The 26450-nt window shown below is 36.9% G+C and overlaps 1 protein-coding gene across 3 annotated transcripts in view; it reads left to right on the forward strand.

The window, feature by feature from the left end:
• Nucleotides 1–26450, forward strand: part of Slc9a9 (solute carrier family 9, subfamily A (NHE9, cation proton antiporter 9), member 9) — a 611715-nt gene that overhangs the window by 216144 nt on the left and 369121 nt on the right. For all 3 annotated transcript variants that reach the window (XM_005407730.2, XM_005407728.2, XM_005407729.2), the window contains one exon: nucleotides 1398–1503. In XM_005407730.2, coding sequence (XP_005407787.1) covers nucleotides 1398–1503 — 106 coding nt within the window. The remainder of the gene's footprint in view (nucleotides 1–1397; nucleotides 1504–26450) is intronic.

A 26450-nucleotide genomic window follows, 5' to 3' on the forward strand; every position in this document is an offset into this window, starting at 1 on the left:
GTTAACTGACCTGGACTCAACCTTCCAGAGGTTCAAGAACATGTTTTCCCTTCACTGCACTTTTGATTGATGACACACACACTGTCCACTGGAAAGGCACAAAAGCTCTGCTACAATATTTAGCCCAAAACTGGTTATAAGAAAAAGCTCCACAAATTTCTTGGAGCTGCTAGCATCTATAAAATCTGGATCCCTGAGTTCATAGAAGCAATGATGCAGACTGTCATCCCCTAGGAGAACCCAGTGGCCTACCTTGCAAATACTTAGATCCATTCCCTAAGGGCTGCTTCCCCCCTTTGCCTCTGCACTCTAGCAACCACTGTCCTTCTCATGAAGAAAGCTGACAAGGTCACCTTAGGCTGAGACCTAACTGTCCAGGTGCCACTTCCACATGCTATACTGGGATGAACTACTCTAAAAAATGGACCCCCTGCCAGATGCTCAGAACACCCTATTTCTGGATGGAAGTAGCTCTGTTAGGAAGAAAGTCCTACAGGCTAGATACACTGTAGTCATCTTGGACAAAACTTTTTTGACCAACACTCTCCTGCAGGGATGATGTGCACAGCAAACTGCTTCCTGCTTGCTTATCCCATAACTCCTTCACTCCCTTGTCAGAATCAAGTTAGGGAAAACCCCATAATAAGGAGAACAAACTACAAACTCCTGGTGGAAAAACTTTCAGTCTTGGGGACCTTGGCTAGGCCCATCCTAAAATCACAGACAGCCCTAATGTTGCTGCTTCTAGTTGGGCCTTGTCTCAGAAGATCACATGTAATAATATGTCCAACAAAGATTTGCTGGGAAAACTAAAAGAGGGAGGAAATGTAACAGAACACGGCTCCCAAGCCAGTACACTTCAGTTTCTTAGTTGCCCAGGTAATAGTTCCCGTTCTAGATCCAGCTGCTCCTGTCTCTTAGAAACAGCTGGTCACTGTGGTGCACATTGTATAAACCAATCCCCAGTTGACAAGCCATTCTGCCTCTGTATTTCCTGCTTGCTTATCTCATATAACCCCTAAGCCACCAGAGATTGGGTCCTGATATTCTGGGAATGATCCTAATCAGTAATGATGTAAATAAATCTGCCTCCAAACCCTGGGTATCATTTTGATGTTTCTTCTTGCTATTGCACAGACACAAAAGTTGCTGCAGGTTAAGCAGGATACAGATTGAAAGGACTTGTACCAAGGAGCTCAGATTTTCTCTGTAAGCACGGGAGATCCAAGGGACATCTCTAAGCAAGCGATGACCTAATCAGATATTTTTTGAATAAAGATCTAGTGTTGGTATAAAGGACAGATTTTAGAAGATCAGTACTTCCTAAGTTCTTTTCAGGACAGGAAAATTCCATGGCCATGTTCCAGCTAACTCTTCATCTTTGTGTGTCTTCCTAGTGACAGTGCTGGCCATTTTCCATGAATTGCACGTCGACCCTGACCTGTATACACTTTTGTTCGGGGAGAGTGTGTTGAATGATGCAGTGGCCATAGTCCTCACATAGTAAGTACCACAGCTCAGCCTATGTTTCTTTAACCACATGAAATATGATACTGCTTGGAGATAATTCCTGATGTTTTTAATGAAATCTTTTCTCTATGTCATAGTGATGGGCAATTTCTAGCTTTTAAGGCATTGTTATCACAGAAAATCTCCAATAATGGGCACAATTCATTAGGCACCAAATTTCTAATACTATTAATGCGTTTTACATTTCCAGCTTATTACAAGATACTACCCAGAGGGTAACAGATTTTTTTTTTTTTATCTCAGTGCATATATTTGACTGATTCACTTAGGGTTTATAAAATGCACATAAATGAGTTTCCTTCATTTCAAATCAATATCATTTAAATTTCTTGCTCAGCCAAGGCACTTTTCAGATAACAGACTAACAGAAGCCCTTCTGTTTATAGAGAGTTTGGCAGATTGGAGTTAGAACTTGAGGGTCAGAATACTTTTTACTTCTCAATGCACATATAATGCTTTATAGGAATGCACACATCTTTGTATCATCTTAGGACAAATGAAACTGATGGAGCTTCAGCTAAGAGCTAACGTAATTTCCTTTTGTGCTGGGAGGATTTTCTCTTTGAGATGTGAACTGGTGCTCTTTTCTCACCTCTTCTTTAGACACTTACCATTTATATTTAATAAATGCCACTTTGGTAGCTTTCATGATGTCAAAGGTCTCTTCTTGGTTTTAGATTAAGACCAACATTTTGGGCAACTGTCAGACATCCCTAAGGAAAGTAGCTATCCCATAATTAAATGTGACAACAGGACCCTATCTCTGGTGTTAATTACTTCGAATGTAGTTGAAAATGTATTATGAAGCAACAAAGGATTTTTAAAAGTCAGCTCTCATAGAGGGAAGTAAGAGAGTAAGAAATAGCAGCACTATTTTGGATTTTGTTTTGTTTTGTTTTTACCCATTGACATTTCTTACAGCTGCCACCCCAAAGTTGCCACTAAATTTAGCAACTTTCAAGAAAGCCTCCAAATATAGTGCTTACATTTCACCTGGCCACTTACCTACAGTAAGTGCAAATTAAAAGCATCAGGCAGATTCACAAATGCTGAAGATTACTTTCAAAGAACACCAATAATTAATTAGGACAACAGGAATCCCTGTCCAAGAAACACTAACATTCAAGGAACATACGGCATAAAAAAAAAAAAAGTTTTAAATCTGCTGAGTCTCTCATTTTATACTTCCTGAGCTGCCAAGTTGTAAAAGGCCAAGCAAAGCAAAACTCCTGAAGCACAACCGAGCTTGGGAAAGAACCCATGCGGCTACAACTGAGAGAAGGTTTGGCCTTTCTGCTTCCGGCTCAACCCCTCACAGTAGTTTTCTACTAAAAATGCAAACTCTGGGTAAGAATGTTGATGCTGTTGAACACAAGCCTGAGGGGTATTTGAAACAGTTTACTTCATATCTCTTTAAGTCAACATGGTCATCATTGGTGATGTCTCTGGAACATCTCTACCCATGTTTTCATAGTGTCTTAATCATAAAATGTGTTTTGCAAATGGCTTGGTTGTTTTCTTTCTAGGGAATAGACATTTGCCATTCTAGCTGAAATGTTGTGCTCCTCAGTTTTAGTGACTCTTAAAATATGCAAAGTAATCCTAATGAATTCCAGTTAAAATAACATTAATATTAAGCACTTCTAATCTAAAGGCTCTTTGGACCTCACCAACCTGTCCCATGAACGCTCTGTCTGGACTATCTGTCTACTAGCACTGTCTGATGCTTACCACTTCCTTCTGCTTGCACGATTTTTCATATGTTGTTTTCTTCACTTGCTTCTGAAGCTTAGTTTATGGCATACATTATGATCTCTTTATGCATCTACTTATGCACACACATTCCTTCTCCTTGTTATGGTCCATCCCCACCTTCCCTCTTGTTGTAGTCAAGGTTTTCAAGGGAAGAGATTTAATACAGGACACAAATTTATAGGACTATTTTGTAATATTCACCCAAAAAGTTGAATGCAGAAGAGTGCAAAAGAACTGATGCACTAGAGACCCAAAGAATCCAGCTGAGGACCCGGATCCCACAGCAACGTCCTGCATGAGTCCAGCTAGAGGCCTAGAGAGCATGACATTGACAAGTCTGTACTGAGGATCTGCACTGGGAAAGCCCAAATGTCAGTGGTAGAAGCTAGAAAGTCTGTGCCAGTGGGATGAAAGATCTGTGCTAGCAGACCAAGGAACCAGAAAGCAACACTCAAGGTAAGGATCAAAGATACCTTCCCCCCACAAAAGAACCACAGCCATCCTCATCGACCGGTAGGACCCAATGCTCCTCTGATGATGATAACAGCTGATCTCATACGAGGAAAACCAGAACGACAAGCTTCTCCAGGAGAGACAACAGCTCACCATCTTCCCTTCCAACTTTGCTTTGCTGTTGTTGGCAACAACCCTTAAGTGGGAATTCCACACCCAGAATCACACTGATTCAGTTCAGCTGCATATTACAAGTCGCCCATCAGTTTATCACCACACCTCTTCTGACCAATAGGAAAACCTTATTTAAACATCATTTAAAGTTTTGCACGACTTTCAGACTAAATGCTCAAACATTTATCTATCCATTTTTATTTCCCTTCACACTAAATCACACCCACTTCCTTGATACAACACTCTGGTTAGCAGTTTCATGCCGTCCCACAAAATTTCCTTTCTATACTGTGCTCAACCCCAGCTTCTGGCTCTGCCTAATCAAGTCTTACCTCTTATCCTAGTGTCTTCCTGCAGGAAGCACTAACCCTCAGCTGAAATCCCTTCATCACTCCTGCACCTTCCTCTATCAATTCCTCATCCAGCTACCACTGGATCTATATGTACAACGGCCTTTCAAGATACAAACTTTTGAAAGCAGAGTATGTGTACATGAAGTATGTATTAAAAGAACAAATGAGGCTGGGGATATAGCTCAGTGGCACAAGCACCTGCCTGGCAAGTGCAAGGTCCTGAGTTCAATTCCTGGAACCAAAAACAAAACAGAACAAAACAAAAACACCTAAAAGAACAAATGAAAACTTTTTTGTGTGTTTTCCCTTTCTTCATTATACCTTTGTATGCTTTTGAAGTTTAAGAATAACAGGGCTAAGGATACATCTCAGTGCGAGAGTCCTTGCCTAGCATGCATGAGGCCGTGAATTTGATCCTCAGCATAGCAAATAAACAAAAAGAGGCACAAGTATTTTTATATCATTGACAATAAAAGTTATGCATCTTGATGTGAAATTAATCCTATAATAATCCCTCTTTTATCCATAATGGATACATTCTGAGACTCCCCATAGATGCCTATAACCATGGATAGAACAAACCCTAGGTTAAATTTTTGCTATACATACATGCCCATGATAATGTTTACTTTATAAATTGGGCACAGTGAAAGAGTGACAGTAACTAATAACAGAACCATGATAACAATATACTGTAATAAAATTCATTAAAAAGTAAGTCATTTTTTTTTTTTTGTCTTTTTGAGACAGGGTCTCACTATGCAGTTCAGGCTGGCCCTGAGCTCACTTTGTAGCCCCGGCTGGTCTCAAACTCACAACAATCCTCCTGTCTCAGCCTCCTGAGTGCTGGGATTACAGGCATGCACCACCATGCCTGGCTAATTCTGAAATTTTCCAGAATTATATATTTTTGGACTACTGTTGACCATGAATTAATGAAACTTCAGAAAGCAAAACCATGGATAAATGGAAACTATTATAATAAGAAACCCAAATCACTTACAACTATGGCCTTTGGTAGTATCTAGACCTATATTAGAAGGGCCACATGCTCATTCACCTTTCCATCTCCTGCTGGATAATCTTGTTTAAGCACCATCCTCTTCAGTTTTAGTATTCTTACATCCTTCACTGTGCTCTAGTATTCAGCCACATTTTTTTTTCTGGTACTGGGAATCAAACTCATGACCTTGTGCTTGCCAGGTGGGTGCTGTGCCACTGAGCTAAATCCCCAGCCCTCAGCCACATTTTAGATTGAATCAGCTTTCCTTCTGTAGCGTAAAAAGTAAATTATTAATTAAACACTATTTCTTTGCCAATAATTTGTTTGAATTTCAGGCACACAACTTCCTATTGTTTGGTGAACATAACTCTTGTATAGAGCACCAGGTGATGGCTGCTGTGTCATGATCCTATGGCTTAAAATGACTCAGTACTGTTTGTCCTAAATTAAAGGTAATTTTAACACAAAATTTCTGAAATTGGCTTGTCTCTGACACGTATTGCTATTTCAAATATATAAGAATGTCATGCCCAAACACGTGTGTATACTAGCTCATGACTGAATTTCACATGCTGGATTTGGGCTTCTAAAAGTTGTTTAATAGGCTATGAAGGGGGAGATCTGGAGAGGTGTATGCTTTCCAACCCTAGGGAAGACTTTCATTTGAGAAATAGCATGGCAAAGTAGAAAGAAGGTTAGATTGAAATTCAAAAGACCTGGTGTTGGAATTGCCACTAATTAACTATGCAATTATTACCATTGACAAGAAACCACCCCAAACTGAGATGGACAAAAAGAGAATCCATGTTAGCTGATTTAAATGAACAGCATGAGTGGAAAAAGCTCAAAAAAGGCCCCAGTGACATGAGCAGCGCTCACTCGTTTCTTTATGATGACTGTCCTCTTCTGCGCATGCGGTGTCTGCTCGCATCTCCCAGGGGGCGGTGTCTGCCAGCATCTCCCAGGGATGTCTCATAAAACAAGAGTTTCAGACCTACCATTCCCAGCCTAAATTTTGGTACATTTTATAGATTCTGAATTATTTCCCAACTTGCTTACTGCCAATCACTGTGGCCAGGGGAATGTACTGCGTGTACTGGCTCAGGTCTAAGTCATACCCTAGTGACTGCAAGAGTGTAATTAGCTTCACTTAGAACCACATGAGTTGGGCCGGGGATATAGCTCAGTGGCACAAGTTCCTGCCCGGCAAGTGCAAGGTCCTGAGTTTGACTCCCAGTACCAAAAAGAAACAAAAAATACCCACATCAGCTGAGACTAGAAGGTGGCAGAATTATTGCTCAAGTTAATATTGCCAAGAAAATAAAGAAGTTGATAACAGATATAAATACCACACAACAAAACCTGGGTAACCAACTCAGTGTAGTGATTTTGTGTGACCACAAATTGTGATTGTTTCTTTATTTAAAACATAAGAACAGTTGTTAGTTGTTTTATACACACTACAAATTATTTGGAGAAACAAATAAAGCAAATACAACTGGGAAGGTTGATATCTATAATGTGTGTAGTTTATTTATAAAAGTATTTAAGTGTATTTGTATCATCACTTATATCAATATCTTTCATTCTACTTAATGACACAAACCTCTCTGGTGGCACTACAATGATTAAAGATAGATCTGGTTCTAGTAAAACATTCCTCATAAATGTAGCATTTTATGTTCCAAAGAATATAGAGAACAGAGAATAATCATTTTCCATGTGATTTCCTCCATTAGGAATGAATCACTAGTTAAGACATACTGACTAAAGTTGATAAATCCAGAAATGGAGGTTGAAATGTATTATTTTTAAAGTACTTACCACCAAAATTGATAGTATTCATGTTAAGTAAAAGCAGAACAAGAGAAAGGGATAAGCTAGCTAAAATTCCACATCTCTCATAGCAAAATATCAGCATGGTATAGAATTGATAAATAAAGAAATAAACGTGTGTATTATTAAGAGTTGTAGGACAATCATCAGAAGAAAAAGATCAATGGTTAAAAACATACCTTTGCTATGTAAGACTATGGTTCAAACAAAGGAGATAAAATCATTAAACTCCTTATTTTATAACATGCTATATTACCCACATGTTTTTGATGTACTTACATTATATTTATTGAACATATTATCAGATTTAATATTTTTCTTCAGATGATCAAGATGCCAAAAGCAGATAGTATAAAAGAAAAGCAAATTTACGTAATTGAGTCAAGCCATTCTAGCGGGCAAAAATCACTACAGAAAATTAAATGACAAATGATGAAAGCATTTTTAATACACATGTTGTCTGTATAGTATACATAATGAATTGTTAATCTCCTCAATATATAAAATTGAATAGAATTAAACATAAAATAGCTAGACCATGGCCCAGTTCATAACTCAACACTTCATTAAATTTTAATGACTTTTATCACTCCTACTATCAAAGACTTCCAATAAAAGAAAAACATAACAAAAAGATGAGCAAAGGATGTAACCATACAAAGAAGAAAGCATAGTCGATAACTGTACTAAATAAGATTAACTTCACTAATGATGAAAAAGAAAACTCAACTCCAGAGTATCATTTTTTTTAACCTAGAAGATCTTCAAAATTTATGAACTCATAAAAGTATAGCCATGCTTGGAGTAAGAGAGAGTATGGGAACAGGGAAACTTTCTATGATAGCAATGAAAGGGGAAAGTGATAAAACTTTTACAAAGAAAATCTATCAATATTTATTGAGAGTCCTTAGACTTTGAGAGTCATTTGATACAGCAATTTCATTTCTCAAAATTTGATTTATGAAGTAATTAAAGGCGTGTGTAACAGTGAAAATAAATGCAATGATTAGAGCAAGAAGTTGTGCACAATGGTTCTAGTTAGTTGAACAAGTTCTAATATAAATGTCATGGAACTTGTGTAATCGTTTAAAAATGATGTGGAATAAAGTGTATTGATGTAAAAAGATATTAACAATGTACTTAAAGAAATAAAAAATTCAATATGTACTATTTATATTTAATAAATAGCAACATTTATATTTAATAACTGTAACTAGGAAATTTTGGTATATAATAAGACCTAGTTTGATTTAAAATCACAGCTAAATATATGTGAGTATGTACATATATATAAAATTGTAATAGGTATGTTTTCAATTAGCATATAATAGTTTATGTATAATTATGTATATTAGTTATAAATTATACTTTTACCCATATATTGTAGATAGAATTATAAAAATAATGATTTTGTGTTATCTACTTGTAAATTACCTAACCAACATAAAATGTGCCCTCTGTATGTAAACTATAATTTATATGTACACACATTCAAAATATTATTATGTGAAAGCCCAGGTGATTTTTTTTTTTGGCTTATATGCTTTTTGGGAAGTAGAATAAACTGCTTACGACCAGCTCCAGCCCAAAGAATCCTCATTAGCATAGTTAAGAACTGGCAATCTTTAAAATGCAGATTCCACAGAAACAACATCTGAATGTTTTCCTGTCCATGAAAAAACAGAAGGACAATATTGAGGTGTTTTTTTAGCCATTTATCTGCAAAACAGAAATATTGCCATTATTGTACAGAAAGATCTACTTATAAAATAATGCTACAGTATGCAAATGCCTCCAGATTTTCTTAGACATAAAATAAGTACCTCATTAAACAGCTAGCTCTGGGATGACAATAAATACATACTAGGTGCCTTTATGTCCTGTAAAGCAAATTCTTATAAGGAAATTCAATGTAGTTCATTAAAAGAGAGGGAGAAATGGAGCATCCATTTTCTCTTTCTAAATGAGAGTGCTATGCAGCTTAGAAGTTCTTCCTTGAAAATGTCATTTAACGTGTGATGCCAGTGAAGGCTTGGCACTTACAGTGAGTGATATTTTGAAAGACCACATTTCTTATAGCTCTTGCATCTGAAGGGAAATTTAACATGAAAGTTAATGGGATGGCTGTGAGACTCAAACAACCACAGAACTACAAGGAGCAGTGAGGTATTATGCAGCTGTTCAGCGGAAATGTACTGGGCACCAATACAAGCCAGATGCTTGTGGAATGTCCATAATACAGATTTGGGGCTGGGGATTTAGCTCAGCGGCACAGTGCCTGCCTGGCAAGCTCAAGGTTGTGAGTTCGATTGCCGATACCGGAGAAAAACAAAACAAAAAAAAAACCAAAAACCAAAAACAGGTTGGAGGAGGGGCTGGGGATATAGCTTAGGGGTGCAAGCACCTGCCTGGCAAAGGCAAGGTCCTGAGTTCGATTCCCTGTATAAAAAAAAAAAACAGAATGGAGGAGTATGGTCAGCCATCCTGCCCTCAAGTAACACTCCACTGAAATAGGGGAGCAACAGCTCTAATAGGATTTAATAAGTGTCACAAAGCCTGGTTCTAAAAATTATCTCAAAAGATAGCCATATAGGGTTTGGTGTAAAAATATGTCTCTATGGATATCCATTCTCCCTCTTAATACCATCTCTAGAATGACTGCAAGCTCCTTGCAGACAAGTTATGCTTTTTTTTCTACTCCCACAGTGCACAGCTAGTTATTTGGTAGATTATCTGATAATTAGTGAATTAAGTCAATTAATCTATCCCTTCAGATGCAGATGGAGACATTGTATTAATGCTCTCATTAAAACCCATTCTAGAGGATAGATATTTAATATTCTTCATTCTGCTTTGTCCATCTATTTAAAAGGCCTTATTAGCTACTCTCATTAGCTCTCTTCTCCCTTTTGACCTCTCTTCATAAACACAAAGGTTGTAAATTATCCTTCTTGATGAGAATAAACTGCAACTGTTATCAAAACCAGGAAGGATAATATTTCTCATGCATCCACTTAGTTTAAAAAGAAGATACAAGTTCTTACATCTTGACATATCTTTCTAAGAGTAATTCACTTTGATACTTACATGGAAAGTGATAATTATCATGAAATGCATTTGTTTGGATTCTTGTTTTGGTACTGGTGTGATATAGATGATTAAAAGAAAAAGAAGTTATGACCCTTTTTGCTTAAGAACTTTTTCTCCATGAAATCAATTCAATGTTGATTACATCACTCAGACACTAGGTGGTGTCCCATGCAGAACCGGAAGGCTACCCTAGGATCTTTACAAAGTGGATAGGCATAGCTGGGCTTAATCGTGTCTACCTGTAGTCTCAGCACTTAGGAGGATGAGTTCAAGGGCAGCCTGGGCAGCATAGTGAGTTCAAGGCCAGGCTGAACAACATAGCAAGACCCGGTCTCAAAAATAAATAAATAAATAAATAATGCAAACAGACAGACAAAAAGAAGTCAGGAGCTTTTGCTCAGTTGGTATACAGCTGTCAATCAGACATCAGATGCGGGCTGCCTACACCCCTGCCTCTTGCTTCTGCTGTGCTGATTTTTGCTCATTTCTGATTCCTCATTCCTATTTCTTGGCTATCACCCTGACATTGCACCTACCCTATCTCTTAATGTCCCTGTTCAGATGACTAGGATTTGACCCTGGCTTCATCCTGTGATTCCATCCACTCCTTGTCTCTCAGATTTGGTATGACATTCACTCGCAGCTTCTCCGGACCTCAGCCCGGTGACTGAGAAATTTGTGCATGTCAAGCCATGCATGACAAATTACCTACCAAAACTAAATAAATAAATGAAAGAAATCCATATCGATGGTTTCTTATCTCAGTTCCATTGTACTTTAGTTTCTTGGTGCATAAGTCAAATGTAAGTGACAGAAACTCAATTTAAATTAGCTTAAGCAAAGGAATCACTGGCCTATTTAACAGGGGTTTAGCTGACTCTGACCATGTCAGGCTCGGGGATTCCAATATGGCTGTCTTTTCTTTCTTTTTCTCTCTTGGTCCTGATTGTCACTGAGTAATACCCACATTCTTCTCCAGTACAGACAAGGGGTTTGTTCTGTGAATTAGGGGAAGGTGCCTAATGGCACCTGCAGGCTTATTTTTTTAGTGCAAAATAGCACTCCATTTTCTCAATATTTGCATGTAAATCACAAATTCCCTAACTCACTGTTTGTATCCAAAGATCACTCCTAGGCCAATGATGTACCACTCTAAGGGAACTAAATATGGTAACTGGTCATACCTGAATCATATCCCCCCTCTCCGTGGCTAATGGCATGGAATCTATCATTAGAAGGAAATGGTTGAAAGATAAGTATAGCACAAGCATAGTGCATCCCAAAATAGTAGCAACCGACTTCATGATAGAGTGTTTAGGACATGGTAGATTGAAAGGGAGCTACAAACCTGAAAAAATGCCTTCCTTTCAAAAGGAAACATTCTTTTCTAAATTGTAGAGTTTGAAGGGTAGAAAAGGAACACTGTCAGTGGCCATGTAAGTTTGTGAAAGCCCACAAGTTTTGGAGGTGTGAATTCCATTTTCATATGGAAACTAGAGCTGTCTTTTCATCATGGTAATACAATTCAAGTTTTTTTTGCAGTCAAATATTCTACCACTGAGCTATACCCCCTATTAAAGTTTTTTGAATAAGACCTGCAGTTTTTTTTGTTGTTTTTTTTTTTTTTTTTTTTTTTTTTTTTTTTTTTTTTTTTGGTTTTTCTCCGGTACCGGGAACCGAACTCACGACCTTGCGCTTGCCAGGCAGGCGCTTTTGCCGCTGAGCTAAATCCCCAGCCCCTGACCTGCAGTTTTAAATCATTCCTTTATCCACAAAGAAGCTATCCACCAGCCTTAAGAAACAGGGAGGAAATTCTTTGGAACTTGAGAAAAAGGAAACTCGTGGCCTGGGAAATCATGATCTGGGAAGTACAAGCCAATAAAGTAACATAACAAGCTTTCAGGAGACTGAAACAACTGCCTCAGCCACATAGCTACCTCTTCATTCCAAATACACCAAAACTGCTCTAAGATGGTATTTTCATACCCAGGCACACAAAAATCCCACAGGAACAATAAAACAATCCTTCCTGAAAATGAACTCACAAAAAAATGCAAAGGCCTCCAAAGGAAATAACTCCACCATGAAGGAAACCCAGGAGATAAGCAAAACAAATGTAAATCAGAAGAACAAGCACCTTAAGGAGCTAAACCCGAAGTTAGGAAAGTCAGAGAAAGATTATAGATAAAACGAGCATATTAAAAAATGATTAAAGTAGTTAACGGAAGAGTGGAAAAATTGGGAAAGAATCATACAATAGAAAATGACTTTTTAAAATAAAAAATGCGCATATTGTCATTTAAAACTAAATGGATGACTCAAATGTTATGGTAAACCAACTAGCAAAACAGAAGCTAAAGGTAACAAGGACCCAGGATGACACAGATTAAAAATATGAGAAGCTGGTTAACAGACATGGAAGATAGCATAAAAAAATACAGAATACCTCAAGAAAAATTTCAAAAACAGAAAATAAAAAAATTGATTTATGGCAGTATTTGAAGAGATGATGGATAATAATTTTCCAGAATTATAGAAACAGACTGAACTACCACACTATGTCCAGAGATAGATTAATCAAAACTAATCCAAATTCAAATGCGTTGTAGATTTTAGGGTGTGTGTGTTTAATTTCAAAGAGCTTATCTGAATAGCTAGTGATCCAATTATTGTACAGCAGAAGACTCTCGGTAGCTGGGACTCCACCAATGGAAAATGTTTATAAGGTACTTGAAGAATGAAAACAAAGAAAATAATTGACTAATTAAAATATAAACTGATTGATTGAGTGATTAATGTGCAGTGAAAAATGAGAACATCAAAGACAAATAGAACTCTGAAAAGCAACCAAAAAAATTAGGTAAATAGCTACTTCCAGTGAAGATTACTTACACTTACAGTTCGGATGACAGGCTGTCTCATTGGTAAGAACAACAGCAGGAGGACAGAGAGGATATGTCCAAAATGTCCTAGGAAAATGACCAGTAGCCTATGTTCTAAATTCAACTAAAATATTGTCTAAAAATAAAACTGAAATGCATATTCAGATAGACACTTTAGCACTCTCCTCAGTGATAGATCTTTCAAAGGACACAATTAAGTAGAACTAAGAAAGAAGCAAGAAGCAAAGGTTGTTAAAGACATTGGAAGAAACCGTCATAAATATAAGGAATGACTGTCAAAAATGTAATGATGAATAATGGGAAAACACAACAAAATAGACCCAGTTACTATATAATTCACTGCAGTATTCAAAGATGGAAGACATGAAGTGTTCATGGAAAAAGACAGAGGGCAGAAAGTAGAGACACAGCAAAAGACCCGTGTATTAAAACAATTCAAGTTTCACATTAACCATCTTCATCAAAATGCTTTTCAAAATGGCACAAGTCTGGCAACAGCTCATTCCCTTCATTATAGGAGAGAAATGCTGAAATTAGTCTATAGCTGCTATTGGAGCTGAAAGTAGTCTTTCACAATTTCAAACTGTGTGAGAGATCCCTATGTGCTGGCTAGGCCTGCATATTTCCCTTTATCTTCCTAGTTTCTCTCTCTCTCTCTCTCTCTCTCTCTCTCTCTGTCTCTCTCTCTCTCCTTGCAAAGAGTTATGGAATCTTTATTAAAAAGTTATTTCCCACAGAAGGAAACAAGCTGTGGATTAAGATGAATATTTAAATCTGGCAATTATACGAACTTAGAAATCTGCATAAATACCTGCATGCTTGTTTCTCTTACTCTATTACGGTTACCTCATGATCTCTCAGATTTAGAATCCACATTAGGAAATCTACCTATTTACTGCTTTCCAATTTCTAGGAGAAGCTACTTCCCTGGGTGGTAAGCTGAGAACACTGCCATACAAGTTACTACATGCTGTGTAGTAGAGGTGTTTTTAAAATTGTCCTGTACATGCACAAGTGTCTTTGAGCTCATTTTTCTAGACAACAAAACAATTTTGAGGGAAAGTTGGAGGAGATAGTTCTATCTTCAGCTGCATATGATCATTTCATCAAAGTAGCTCCTTGTTCTTTTTAGCATTATTTGAAATTCTGTCTGTCTTGATCGGCGTGCACAGTGATGTTCTCTAGGCTGGGCCCAGAATGACCTGTCACATATTAAGAAGAAGTCTTGTTATAAGCAAAATTCACATGAGGCAGAGGTGCAAGCAGGATGCTAGTAGAATAAACAGTAAGAAATTACTGACCCAAGAATCAAAATATCCAGGTGGGTCTGATTGTTTTATTTTTTTTCTATTGTAAAGATCCTTAGGAAGCCAAATCATAATTAAAATTCACTTTATTAATTCACCGTAGGAAATTACTGTCATTGGGATTTCACATACCCCAAAGATCAGATGATAAAAGCAGCTTTTCTTATAGCAGGCCTGCATACTAAAGCAAATAGCATACAGGGGTTGTATGTTAATAGGGTGAGAGATAAAGGATAGAAAGATAGGTTGGATGTTTATCCTTCGTAGAAAAAGTGTTTTTTGCAATGAGACTTAAAATTTTCAGTTGGGTTAGGGATATAGCTTAGCAGCACAAGTGCCTGCCTGGCAAGTACAAGGTCCCGAGTTCAATTCCCAGTACCAAAAAAATAATTGCAGTGCTTGAAAACTCCCCTCTGAATCCATGGCAACATTTAAAATAACTAAAAATTACCCAAAGTTTTGTACATGAAGTAGATATCACTGTTCCCTTACTACACAAAGCTGAGGTGGTGACTTGCACTGTTTGATTCTGTGGTTCCCCATTCTTCCATTCTCAATAATTCATTGTATTTTTATCATGATACAAGAAGACCACTTATCTCTACCGAGCATCCTTTAATATCAGAGAGGAGGGCATTGATAGTGTTTCCTGCTCTTTCTTTCTGTTGTGAACAGTGGAATACATTCATAAGGTGGTACATGGTAGTTCATAAGTAGCTATCAGGGTTGCTGCCCATGAGAGCGAATCGCAACTTTGGCTTCATGTGCAGTAAATTTTCCAAAGGAAACAAACTGACTCCTAGTAACAGTAGGATATGAGACATGAAAAATTTAAGGGAGGCCATACACTTACAGTTTGAAGAAAGTTGTGGCTTTTGGCTGAGAGCGGTGGGGGAAGCAAATCTCAGCACAGCACAAAACCCTATAAATAGTTTCAGGAACTCTGGGTTAAGAATTTTTCATCCTAAGGTGTATTTTCTTTCTAATGCTCTTAAGCCTGACTTTTCATTCCAAATGAACAAGAACATCTTTTTTAGTTGAGGAGATCAATTCTGAATTCTTTCCTAAGAAAAAATTGATCACAGAACAAGAGGCCAAATCAATATGCAGTCATAATCTGGGCCCAAATTAAAAACTGTCTCTTGGCCTAGAGAATATGACCTGTCCATATTCCTTGGGCTTTGTAATGAATTTACATGGCAGGCTTATTGCAGGTTTTATGTGGGTTCTGCCTTACTCGGGCATGTAAAGCTTAGGGCATCTGATTAAAACTGTAGCTATTGAGCAGCAGCAGGTGAACTCAAGCCCATTTTTCAGAGCCTGACTGCAAAGCCTGACATGCTCCCAGCTACTGGGTGATAAATGGACTGTCTTTGAATACCCAGCGCCTCTGTTAATAGCTTTAAAATATTATTTGTTTATGTTTAAGGAGTTGGAAGCTCTTATCAGTTTTCCTGTGGGGGGGGGAGCCCTCAGATATATCATTTTGCTCATTGCCAGAAGGGCAGGAAGTGTTGGGTGGAAAAGAATCTTTTCATCATCTAGATGTTCTTCATGGGTTATCAGCAAATTTCTCATTTCAGAAGTTAGTCGAGTGAGTGTCAGTAAATTGCCACGCGAAATGAGATACGTAAAAATCCAAACCACCCTCTTGCTGACATTACCCTATAATATCAGAATCATAACAGAGTTTCATCTGATTTTTCCATAGGTATTTAATTCAAATAGTATATATGAAACTCAAATTCCAAAACCTCTGCCACTGGCTTGTTTTCTAAATAACAGTTAAATGGTCAAATTTGATCTAGCACTATTAATGTAAGTACGCCATCTTTGAGGTCATTGATTTAAATTCTCTCCTACCTGTCTGTGGGTTTGTCATTTTTCTTCTTTACTCACATTCCCATCTTTATCGGTTCCCTTTGCTTTTATAAAGAGCACAAGATTATCCCAGTAGAGTTAATTCTTCTTTGAGAATCACCCCTCAAGATTTTCAGGCAATTTCCTCATAGCTGCTGAATTTTAGTCTTTTCAGTAGCATGCTTATAAGAAAGAAGTAACAAAATAGAAAAGTATATGTGTGTGTCCATTCCTTGAGACATACTTGAGCTGCAGATGACGTGAAGTGGAGCCTGGGCTGGAGTCAGGATTCTGACTCCTTTTCCTGTTTCAGACTGTCTAGCACATCAGCTGGGCTCTTCTAGTCAGCTTGCTCATTTTATCAAGCTAGCAGTGTTAGAACGCCTCACCTTAAGAAATAAAAATCTGTTGACACTGTACTAGTGACATTACACTGATGCTCTGGATCTTGAAACAGATAAGATCCAACTTTATGTGGAGACAGGATGGGAGAAAACAAAAGCCCAATGCATGTATAATTTTTTTTTACTAAGATGTGTTTAAAAGATGTGTTATAGCCATAAAACAGAGATGGGTTGACATTTTAAAAAGTAAAATTATAGAAAATTTTAAATATAAAAATAAAGTATTTGTAGGTATGATTACTTAATTAGAAAATACAAAAGACTCAAATGGTAGAATATTATAGAACTCAGAAATCTGGCTAGAGGAAAGATTAACACACAAAAATCAATAGCTTTCCTGGACTTCAGAAATAATTAGTGAGACAATATAATGAGAAAAATTACTTTGTCCACAATAGTATTTGAAATATATAATAATTAGAATACAGTTAAACAATAAATGTATGACCTATCTAAAAAGAAAAATCTTTATTTTGGTAAAGGATGAAAACTAGCTTCAAAAGATGCGGAGAACTACTTTTAGATAGGATGAGGAAATTCACTACTGCACAATCATCAGCACTCACCCGTGCAACCTATATATCTGGAGTAACCTCACTTCCCAACAGATTATTTTATAGGAGATTTTAAGGTCCTTATGAACCTTCTGTTTATGACAACAAGATAAAGTACTTTTATCCTACAGAACTTCCTCATAACAAAGTAAAACTAAAACAGCATTGAAAAGTAGAAAAATTCCATAGCTCGGGTAAGAGGAAAATAGAACTCTAAACCATAAACTATGAAATATTTAAGTATGAAGGATTATTGCCAAATAATGTGAAACCTCCAAGAAGAGATGGAAAGATACAGAACTAAGTCAGTTCCTCTCCGACTGACAGCACATCACCTTGCGGAGACGACCAGCCAATATTCTGATTTTGAGAGCACAGATAAGTCAATGGTAGATGAGTCAAGAAGGACACAGGAGGAAGTAGTCTGATCTTCAAAATGGCGGAGCAGTAGAAATTCTGCTGACTCATTTTCAGTTCCTAATCAGCGATACTATGGAGACTATCTGTTTGGATATGAGGCAGGACAGCAATCTTCAAATCAAAGTGTAGTTCCTTTACAATGTTTGGAGCTTTTCTCTATGCTACCTCCATTTGCTAGCCATGAAGTACACAAAGATATATTTCCAACAGAAAGAAAATAACAAATTTGTTGAGAAATCCTTGAGACACCCTGGGGCAGTTTTTAAAATACAGTATCCAAATGTTTTGAGATTTCAGAAAGGCTCTGTGCACTCAGGAGAACTCCCCCAACCCTGCCTTCAATCTGTAGAGGACAGAAGAAAGGTTGCCAATGCCAGGTTCTAGGCCCAAGTCTTCAGAGTCTAGAATTTTCCACTTCCTGTCCTTTGGAAAACTTCCTGGAACTCAGCCACCATACTGTGAGGAAACTAAGTTGTGCTGTGTGGAGAATTCTACCTACAACTGATATATGACAGGACTTTCCATTTATTTATCTCTCTAGCGTTTCTCCTGGGCTTTACTAACACATTTTTAATCTCCCTTAAGAGAGATACACTTTAGAAGCAAGAAAACTAGAATGAATTTTTCTGGAAACATTGTTGAGACCATAGATGGTGGTCCATAAGAAATAATGCAAAACAAAAGTAGAAAAGAAAAAAATATGTATAATACTGACTTTACCAAATATGATAGAAATGGATAACAGACAGTTGAGTGGTTTTAAGGAAGAAAACACATGCAGAATATTTGAAACCATGGTCAAACAATAGTCTGCTGAAATGATGTAATAAATAGATTGAAAAAGTTAAAGGACCCAGTGGATTCTGGGAAAATTTCATTTAGAATCAACAATACCAGAGATAATCTGATCTTACCAAATTTCAACTTTAAAGGAAAGAACTGTGGGGCAGAAAATTCAGGCAGAAAAATCTAGGCAGAAAACTCAAGTCATTTACAGGAGCAGAAATAATCGGATTGGTCTCCAACTTGACCACAGTGACACTGAATTTCAAAAGATGGAAAAGCAGCACATTTTCCCTTCTAAGGAAAGGAAAATGAAACCTAAGCCAAATTGTCCTTTCACTATATAGGCCACAGAGTGAGTGCACTAATAAATAGCATGGGGCAATGGGATATTCCTTTATGAGAAAAAGTTAATGCCCAATTCACATTGTTCCCAAAAAGAAATTCTGGAAGAATTACAGAGCTAAATGTAAAGAAAAATGATGAAAAATATTAAGAAAATTTTTTAAATATTGGAATGTTAATGGTATTCCTATATAAGATTCAAAACCTAGAAAAATATAAAGAAAAAATTAAGGAATGTAATTATACACAAAATTTAAAAGATAACAACATAAATACAAAACAAATGACAAGCTAGAAGAAAATATTTGCAGTATCTCAGACAATTTTAAGTGTACAATGAACACCTACTAATCCATATGAAAAATATAATGCAATAAAAATATGAACAAGTAATTTGCACATATGTCATATATCTACACATCTACAGAACATATATTTACACATATATACATTTCCATATATACTTACAAAACTGTGTAACATATATGACAGAAATTATGAGTGCTTAATTCTCTAATAAGTGTTGACAAGAATGAAAAGAATTAGGCACTCATAATTTTTGTCAGCATCAGTCAAATTTTAAATGTGCCCAGCAAAGCTACTTCTAGTAATCTGCCTCTAGAAATATTTGTTTATATCAACAAGGATGCTTGCACACTGCAACATTATAGTAACAAGAAAAAATGTAAACAGCTAAATATCTGTCGATAAGGAAGAAATTAGATAAGCTGTACTATGTACAAGCTGTGGAAAATTTAGCAGCTTAAAAAAAAAAAGCAGCTTATGACATGTAAAAATCTCTAAGGACATTTTAATTTACAAAATAAAATTTCTGAAAAATGAATATATCTATAATAGCATTTAAACAAGTATCTGTGTATAAGTGCAGATAAATGCATCAGAATGACATTTGTATTTTATTCTGTATATTTTTCCATTACCTTACTCTCGAGCCAGAGTATATTACTGCTTTACTTCTGCAATAAATGTAACATAAAAAATTATATGAATATTAAATGCATTTTAATGGGAATAAAAGTATCTCTCCTGTTCCCCTAATAGAAGTTTAAAGTTGTACGTACTTCTGATCATCTTCAGCTGGCATGATAGTTGGTCTTCTACTAGTAGGTCTCTACTAATGGATGAATGGCTTGTAATGAAGATTCATGTGTTGATCCTTGTAAAGGCTTCTATAGAATAAAGTAGTAATGTAATAGCACAACCTGATTTTTGAATGATAAGAGTAAAAACTCCAGGAATGATTGTGTGCCTCCAATCCCAGTACAATTTATTAAAAGTTGAAGTCTTTGGCCAACCAATCAGCTGCTTGAATGATAAGCTAGATGGTTTAATTACCTGTTCTGGAAAAGAATAACTCCCACCAGCCCTGATAGAAAACTAAAAACCTGCTCAGAATCCTGCCCAGGTTTGTGGAACCATAGCACGTCCAGCTCTGAGAACAATTTGTTAAGTAAGCCAAACTTGAGATATATCACCCAATCTGTGGGCTTCCAAAAATAGAAATGAGATTTTCCTGTAGAGTTGAACTAAATCTTAAATTTCACATTTTGATATTTTTATTATTTGGGGTTTCAAATTCCTAGTAACATAAAAATGTTTATGAAGTTTTAGGTATGCACACTAGGAACTTGTCTGTGGAAAAAATTTTTTATAGAAAATCGAAATTTATTGTCAGTGACGGAAGATGTAAGTGCTTTATGGACCAGTCAAGTAATGTAATTATAGGGAGGTACAGGATACAAGACAACTTCACGGGTGGGACAAGGGGCTAAGTGGGAGACATGCAACCTCCAAAAGTAATTCCTGAGGTGCCCGTTTACATTTTTCACAGTGTGATAGCTGAACATATATGGATATAGCCAATTTGTGATCCCAAGATTAATTGCCTTAAGCCCGCTTTCATTAGAATCTTCTCACTGCCAGCTCCCTCTCAGGCTATTTTTACTTTCACCTTTCCTCTTTTTGCCTGCTCTTGTATCCACAAAAAATTCTCTCCAAGTCTTCTATCTCCAAATGGCAATCATTTTTCAGGGCTGAAATCACATCCTGTATCTCTAGCAAGCATTTTTAAGACCTTTCCAGCCATTGGTTCCCATCTCTGAATCTCCAGAGAAAGCTTATTTGGAACCGTAGACTGTCACAGTGAGAGACTAAGATGAGTCAGTCAGTCATGGGTGGGACTGAATTCCAATATGATCAGCGTGAGGTCGTGCTCCCAGATTTGATGATATCAGGGAAAGGCAGGACAACTTTGAGAAGCCGTGAGTTCTTCCTTCCATGGTCTCTTACTGACTTCCCTAAACCTCTAAGCCACTGACCAAGGACAATCTCTGGGACTAATATAATAACTAATAGCCTATGGTTTTTGTGTGTGGGGGGAGGTCCTGCACAGTGCTGGATTCATTAATGTTTTGAGAAAATATTTGCATTTGTTTTCCAAATTTAAAAATTGAAGTTTTAACATAAAACATTTCTGGCTTCTTTTGAAAAGCTAAGAGAGGCACTGTTGGGAAGGCATAGATGCATTTCTGCACACAAGGTAGCTGACGTTAGGAAGTGCAATCCCCTCTTCCTTCATCCCAGAATACTACCTCTAAACAGAGCGAAAGGGTCATGTACCAGGGTCTACTGAGTTTCACAGTGTATGTCCATAGAAGAAGTAACAGAAAAACAGCATTTCTTCTCATGTCTCTTTCAGAGGAGGAAAAATTAAAAGTGAGGCTCTTTGCACATTGCCTGCCCAACCCCTGGGGAAATTCGAATTTGACACTCTTCGTATTGAATAAGAGCATCCTCTCCTTGATATGAAAATCTTTTAAATGTTAAAAATGTAAAACGAGTAAGAATTAAAAGTGTCCTCTTCTGCAAATCTCCTCTTCTGTTCTACGTAAGACATGGCTCTGATTCCACTCACCGTCCCAGCTGCTCTCCTGTGAACAAGTTTGTTTCTGTTTTCAAAAGTGCAGTAAAGTTTTTGATGCAAATCCAGGGATTATTTTTAATCCTTACTAAATTTTATTTGGATTTATGTAAGGTGCTTAGCCTCTCATCAGAAACCCGTGGACTAAATGGAGAATTTAGAGTTAGACAAAATTAAGTAATTGAATATTGATTTATGTAGCAATAACATCCAATATTTCTAGTACCTTGGCAGGAAGCTTTACTTAGGAACTTCTTCTGTTTAATATTTCAGTGACTGAGGTCGTGGGACAGACTGCAGGCTTTTCAAATTTGCAATTGATGTGGATTTGAGAGATATAACAAATATACTAAATGAAACATCAAGATTCCCAAAAGGTAGAAACAATTTGGAGAAACAGACTATGTGTATTGAAGATTAGTTTGACATAAATGGTCCCTTAATTATTAATTATCATATAATAATTATCCTGAAAGATTTTATTTTAGGCTATTTACTAAAGAATAATTCCAGATAAGGGCATTTCCAATGAAATATACTTTAAGCAAGATCTATAATATTCAGAAAATATATGTAATATAAATTCAGTTTTTATTTTTTTTCAAATGAGCAACTGAAAAATGATCTGTAAATCAGAGTTCCATTTTTGTCTCCTTCAATTTTCCCCTAATGAACTCAACTGGGAATCTGATAGCTAATCTTTAATCATTTTCCCATGAACTACATTCTCCTTAATAAATAGATAGTATCTTTTTTTATTTTAAAAATAAAAGGAGGAAAATATTAATAGACAGACAACCTTTTACAAAATAGCAAAAGAACAGTACAGACAATACAGAATTACAAACAAAGTGGTAGGAAATTAACAATGCTTGTTGTATTACGTATTGATATCTTCAAAGTGGTTTCTCATGAAAACATATATATGCAATATTGATCAATCAAGGACTCATTGACAGTTTCTTTCAGCAAAGAAACAGAAGACAGTAGTACAACTATGTTAACTATCCTGTATATACATACATACAAAATTTCTCCTTCTTTCCCTTCTCTTTTCCCACATCCCAGGTGCCCTTTACCCTTGAGTGTTTTCCTATCATTTCACAGTGTCTACCGTACCTCAGACAATGGTCAAGGCAGAACGAACCTACTTTAGCTTCAGTAGTAAAAGGAGTACCTTCATGTTCTTCTCCAGAAGAGTCACACCTTCACTCAGAGGAAACCAGTATGTTCAAAGCAAAAAGATGATGAAGTGTGAAGTATCTTCAGTTGCCCTGGAATTATCTAGAAGATGACTATGTTGGTAGATCTTACCTATTATCTCATTTTTTTCTCACATCTAGAGCATCTCTACTCTTCCCATGACTTAGCGATCAGACAAGTGGTTGGTTGCTCTATGGTATTGCTTTTGTGAGTTTTGCTTTTTCCCTCCACTTATGTTGACTGATTGAGAAAGTTATTTAAATGAATCTAAAAATCTCTCTAGAGAGTTCACCTCAGTTTTCACTCACTGATGAGTAACCTGAAGATAATTATTGTAAAGGGTCGCAAAAGATTGTCTTTCCATTTCTTAACTCCCCACACCAGCCAAATTTAGGATCAGCAGATTCTGAACTCAACAGAAGATACACCTTTTTTTTTTCATCGAGCCTCACATTAGAAGCTAAGGAAATAAAAATGTCATAGTTATATTATCTTCCTTTCCCTTATGTCTTGGTCACTTTGGCATTACTGCTTCACAATATCCAACACTTGCAAATTAAAGGAGATTATTTTGGCTCACAAAGTGTAGGTCAAAAAATGACTTCATAGTCAGGAGATGATTGGTCTAAAAGAAAAAATTAATTTCTATGATGCAAATACTTCTATGTACACCTTTCTAAGAGTATTATAGTTGTTAGAGTAATCTTTCTATTCTCTTATCCCTCCATCCTTCCATCCTTCCTCAATCTGTCCTTTAGGAAAGTAATTTCTGGCCCCTACTTCCTCAAATTTTTAACAGAAGCACGTTCCTTGTAGGAGGTCACAGTGAGAAAGAAGTATTTTCCTCAAGATGTTTAGAAAGGATCAACATATATTTGGAGAGAGCCTCAGGGTAGAATTCAGAAACCATTAAATTAAATACTTTCAATCAGAAATATAGATATAGTAAATAAATAAAAGTCTGCCCTCCTGGCAATTTACAGTTTAATTGTGGCTATTTAACCCACTGTTAATTTATCATTTAATTGTCCAATTTAATTGGACAAGTAAATATTCATCTTCATTTCAACCTGTGTATTACCAGCTTCATGACATTTTTCTCTTCATGTTTTATCAATTATTTTTGCTGCTCTTCATCACAGAGGGAATTTTTCACTGACAATTAAGGATTTCAGAGAAGTGAAAATAAGTGCCATATAGTAGAAAATAACAATGAAAAAGAAATGGAAAGATCTAGAGACCAGCTAAGCAGAACAATTCATTTCTCAACTAGTGTTGGGTTCTGCAAAACCTGGCTCACTACTGTCTGCACAGCACAGTCCTTTGGGAGAATCCGCTCTCCCAACTTCACTCTGTAAGTAAGAAGTCTGCCAGGAAAGAGTAACCACCAACTACCCTGTTTCATGGCTTTGCTGTATGTAGCCACCTCTGCATGTGGAACATGGGTCTGTTGTATGCGCCACAGAGCTAAGGGATTTCACCTGTGTGTGGAAAAGGCCCTCCCAAAAGCATGTGCAACAACCTTCAAGGCTTCCCCAAATCTCTTTACAGCTTTCAAAAGCTGATTCAAATCTCCCTAAAGGCATTCATCTTGCTGCATAGTTGTGCATCTGTCATGGGATAATCATTCCTCCATTTTGGCTTCTCCTTTTTCAAAGAGTAGATTCAGACTACAGGGGCACTCCAGTGCCCTTTGAGTTTTTACTGAGATTCCCTGAGGAGTTGTGCTGGGGACCCCACCACCACCCATGGCCCACATGCATACCTCTGTGCCCATGTCCTGGCACATTTCCACGACTTACCACAGCACAGTCACCTGTCAAGTTTTCCTTTTAATATTTATTGAGTGTTTACTACATGTCATGTATTGATACTTTATTTACATACACCATCTCTTTCAATCTTTTGAAACAACTATGTTATACATGCTTCTTACATGTATCCCCATTGAACAGATGAGAAAATTGAGGCTTGGGAAAATAAGCTATTTTTCCCATGCCTCTCAACTAGAAAGTGGCAGAATTTAGGGTGTGTCTACTGCTCAGGTATTTGATATGTTTAAATGAGATAAGTGGAATAAATGTCAAAAGAAGGGGATCAAAGAAGTCCTACCAGAACAGGATCTCCCTGGAATTGAAACAAAGACCCATGACATGAATCCTAAAGACAGTAGTTACCAGGGAAGAAGAGATTCCCTTGATCTTCAGGCTGCTCCCTGGATAAGTCATGGTGTTGATCAGGGAAACCTGAAGCAATCTGATTTGAAGATCTACCTTGGCTACTTCCTAACGGTCTTGGACAGGTTATGTGGCCTACCTGACTTTCAACAAGATACAGGTGCAAAAAAAAAAAAAAAAGAAAAGAAAAGAAAAAAAAAGGATACAAATGCAAATTTGGAGGAAACTTAGTAAAATAGACCCTTTTGTTAATTGTGTGGCCCAATCTTGCTGAGATACTTGTGGGGGAAAGGGGCCATTCTTGAATATGTTTAAACTCTGTTCTTCCCCAAACTTCTGGTCATGTGGGTGGCCTTCCAGGGTCAGCTAGAAAGTAGTGGAGATTAAAGAGGACTACTTTATCCTCTTCCCCCAACCTATTGTCTCATTATGATGAGGATTTATATGGCTTCTCTCAGGACTGACACGACATGACACCATGAGATGAATTTTTATCTAGAGCATTTATCTAGAGCAAAACATTGTACCGATGCATTGAACTAAATAAAAGCTGTGAGGATTTTAATATTTGGCTGCTATTATGGAAAATGTGTATGTGCATTATGTATAAAATGTAAATTTTTGCAAATTTCAAAATCCCATTTTCATCAGACAAGTATAATGGTTCCGGTTTGCTTTGAATAAGCTTCCTTTCTAAATATTAGTTACTGTTTGGAAATGGATTTTCTCCCCCACCCCCACCCCCATACACAAACAAAATTACTCTGCTTACAGCATTTAGCATGAGTTCACTCAAAAACTCAGCACTTCTTGGTATTTTGCTTCAGAACCTAGGAAAACTTTATATGATAGCTTTTGCTAGGTTTTCTTTTTAACCTCCTTGCTTTCCCTCTTGTCTTCCAGTTACCCCTTGTGGACATCCTTCAACATCTCTCTATAACATTAATAAAACTCAAGCTTTAGAAAATTGCCTCAGCAACTCCTGTGAATGAGTTTGATAGAGTTTGTGGGCTGCTGAGGGAAAGTTCTTTCTGTTTTGTGAGACTCTTTTCACTGCTATGATGAACTTGATTGGGAAAGCTATCCCAATTTTCAAAATGCTGGATATCATGGTTTCAGTCCTTTGATGTGACGCACCATGGAAACTGGCTTTTCTCCTATCCTCAGAGAAATGACGGAAACCCTCTGTGTCTTTCATACTTGATTTGAAAAACACTCAGCCAAAATCTATAGGAAATTCTATTGACTTGCTTTTTCCCACTTCAAATAAATAGCCGTTTTGAGATTATCTCTACATTCACAAGTAAAAGTAGACTTTCAATTTTGAAAGGTGCTACCCCTACCTGCTAGATGGGAATT

The sequence above is a fragment of the Chinchilla lanigera genome, unplaced genomic scaffold, assembly GCF_000276665.1.
Source record: "Chinchilla lanigera isolate Chin_1 unplaced genomic scaffold, ChiLan1.0 scaffold00107, whole genome shotgun sequence".
Classification (NCBI taxonomy): Eukaryota; Metazoa; Chordata; class Mammalia; order Rodentia; family Chinchillidae; genus Chinchilla; species Chinchilla lanigera.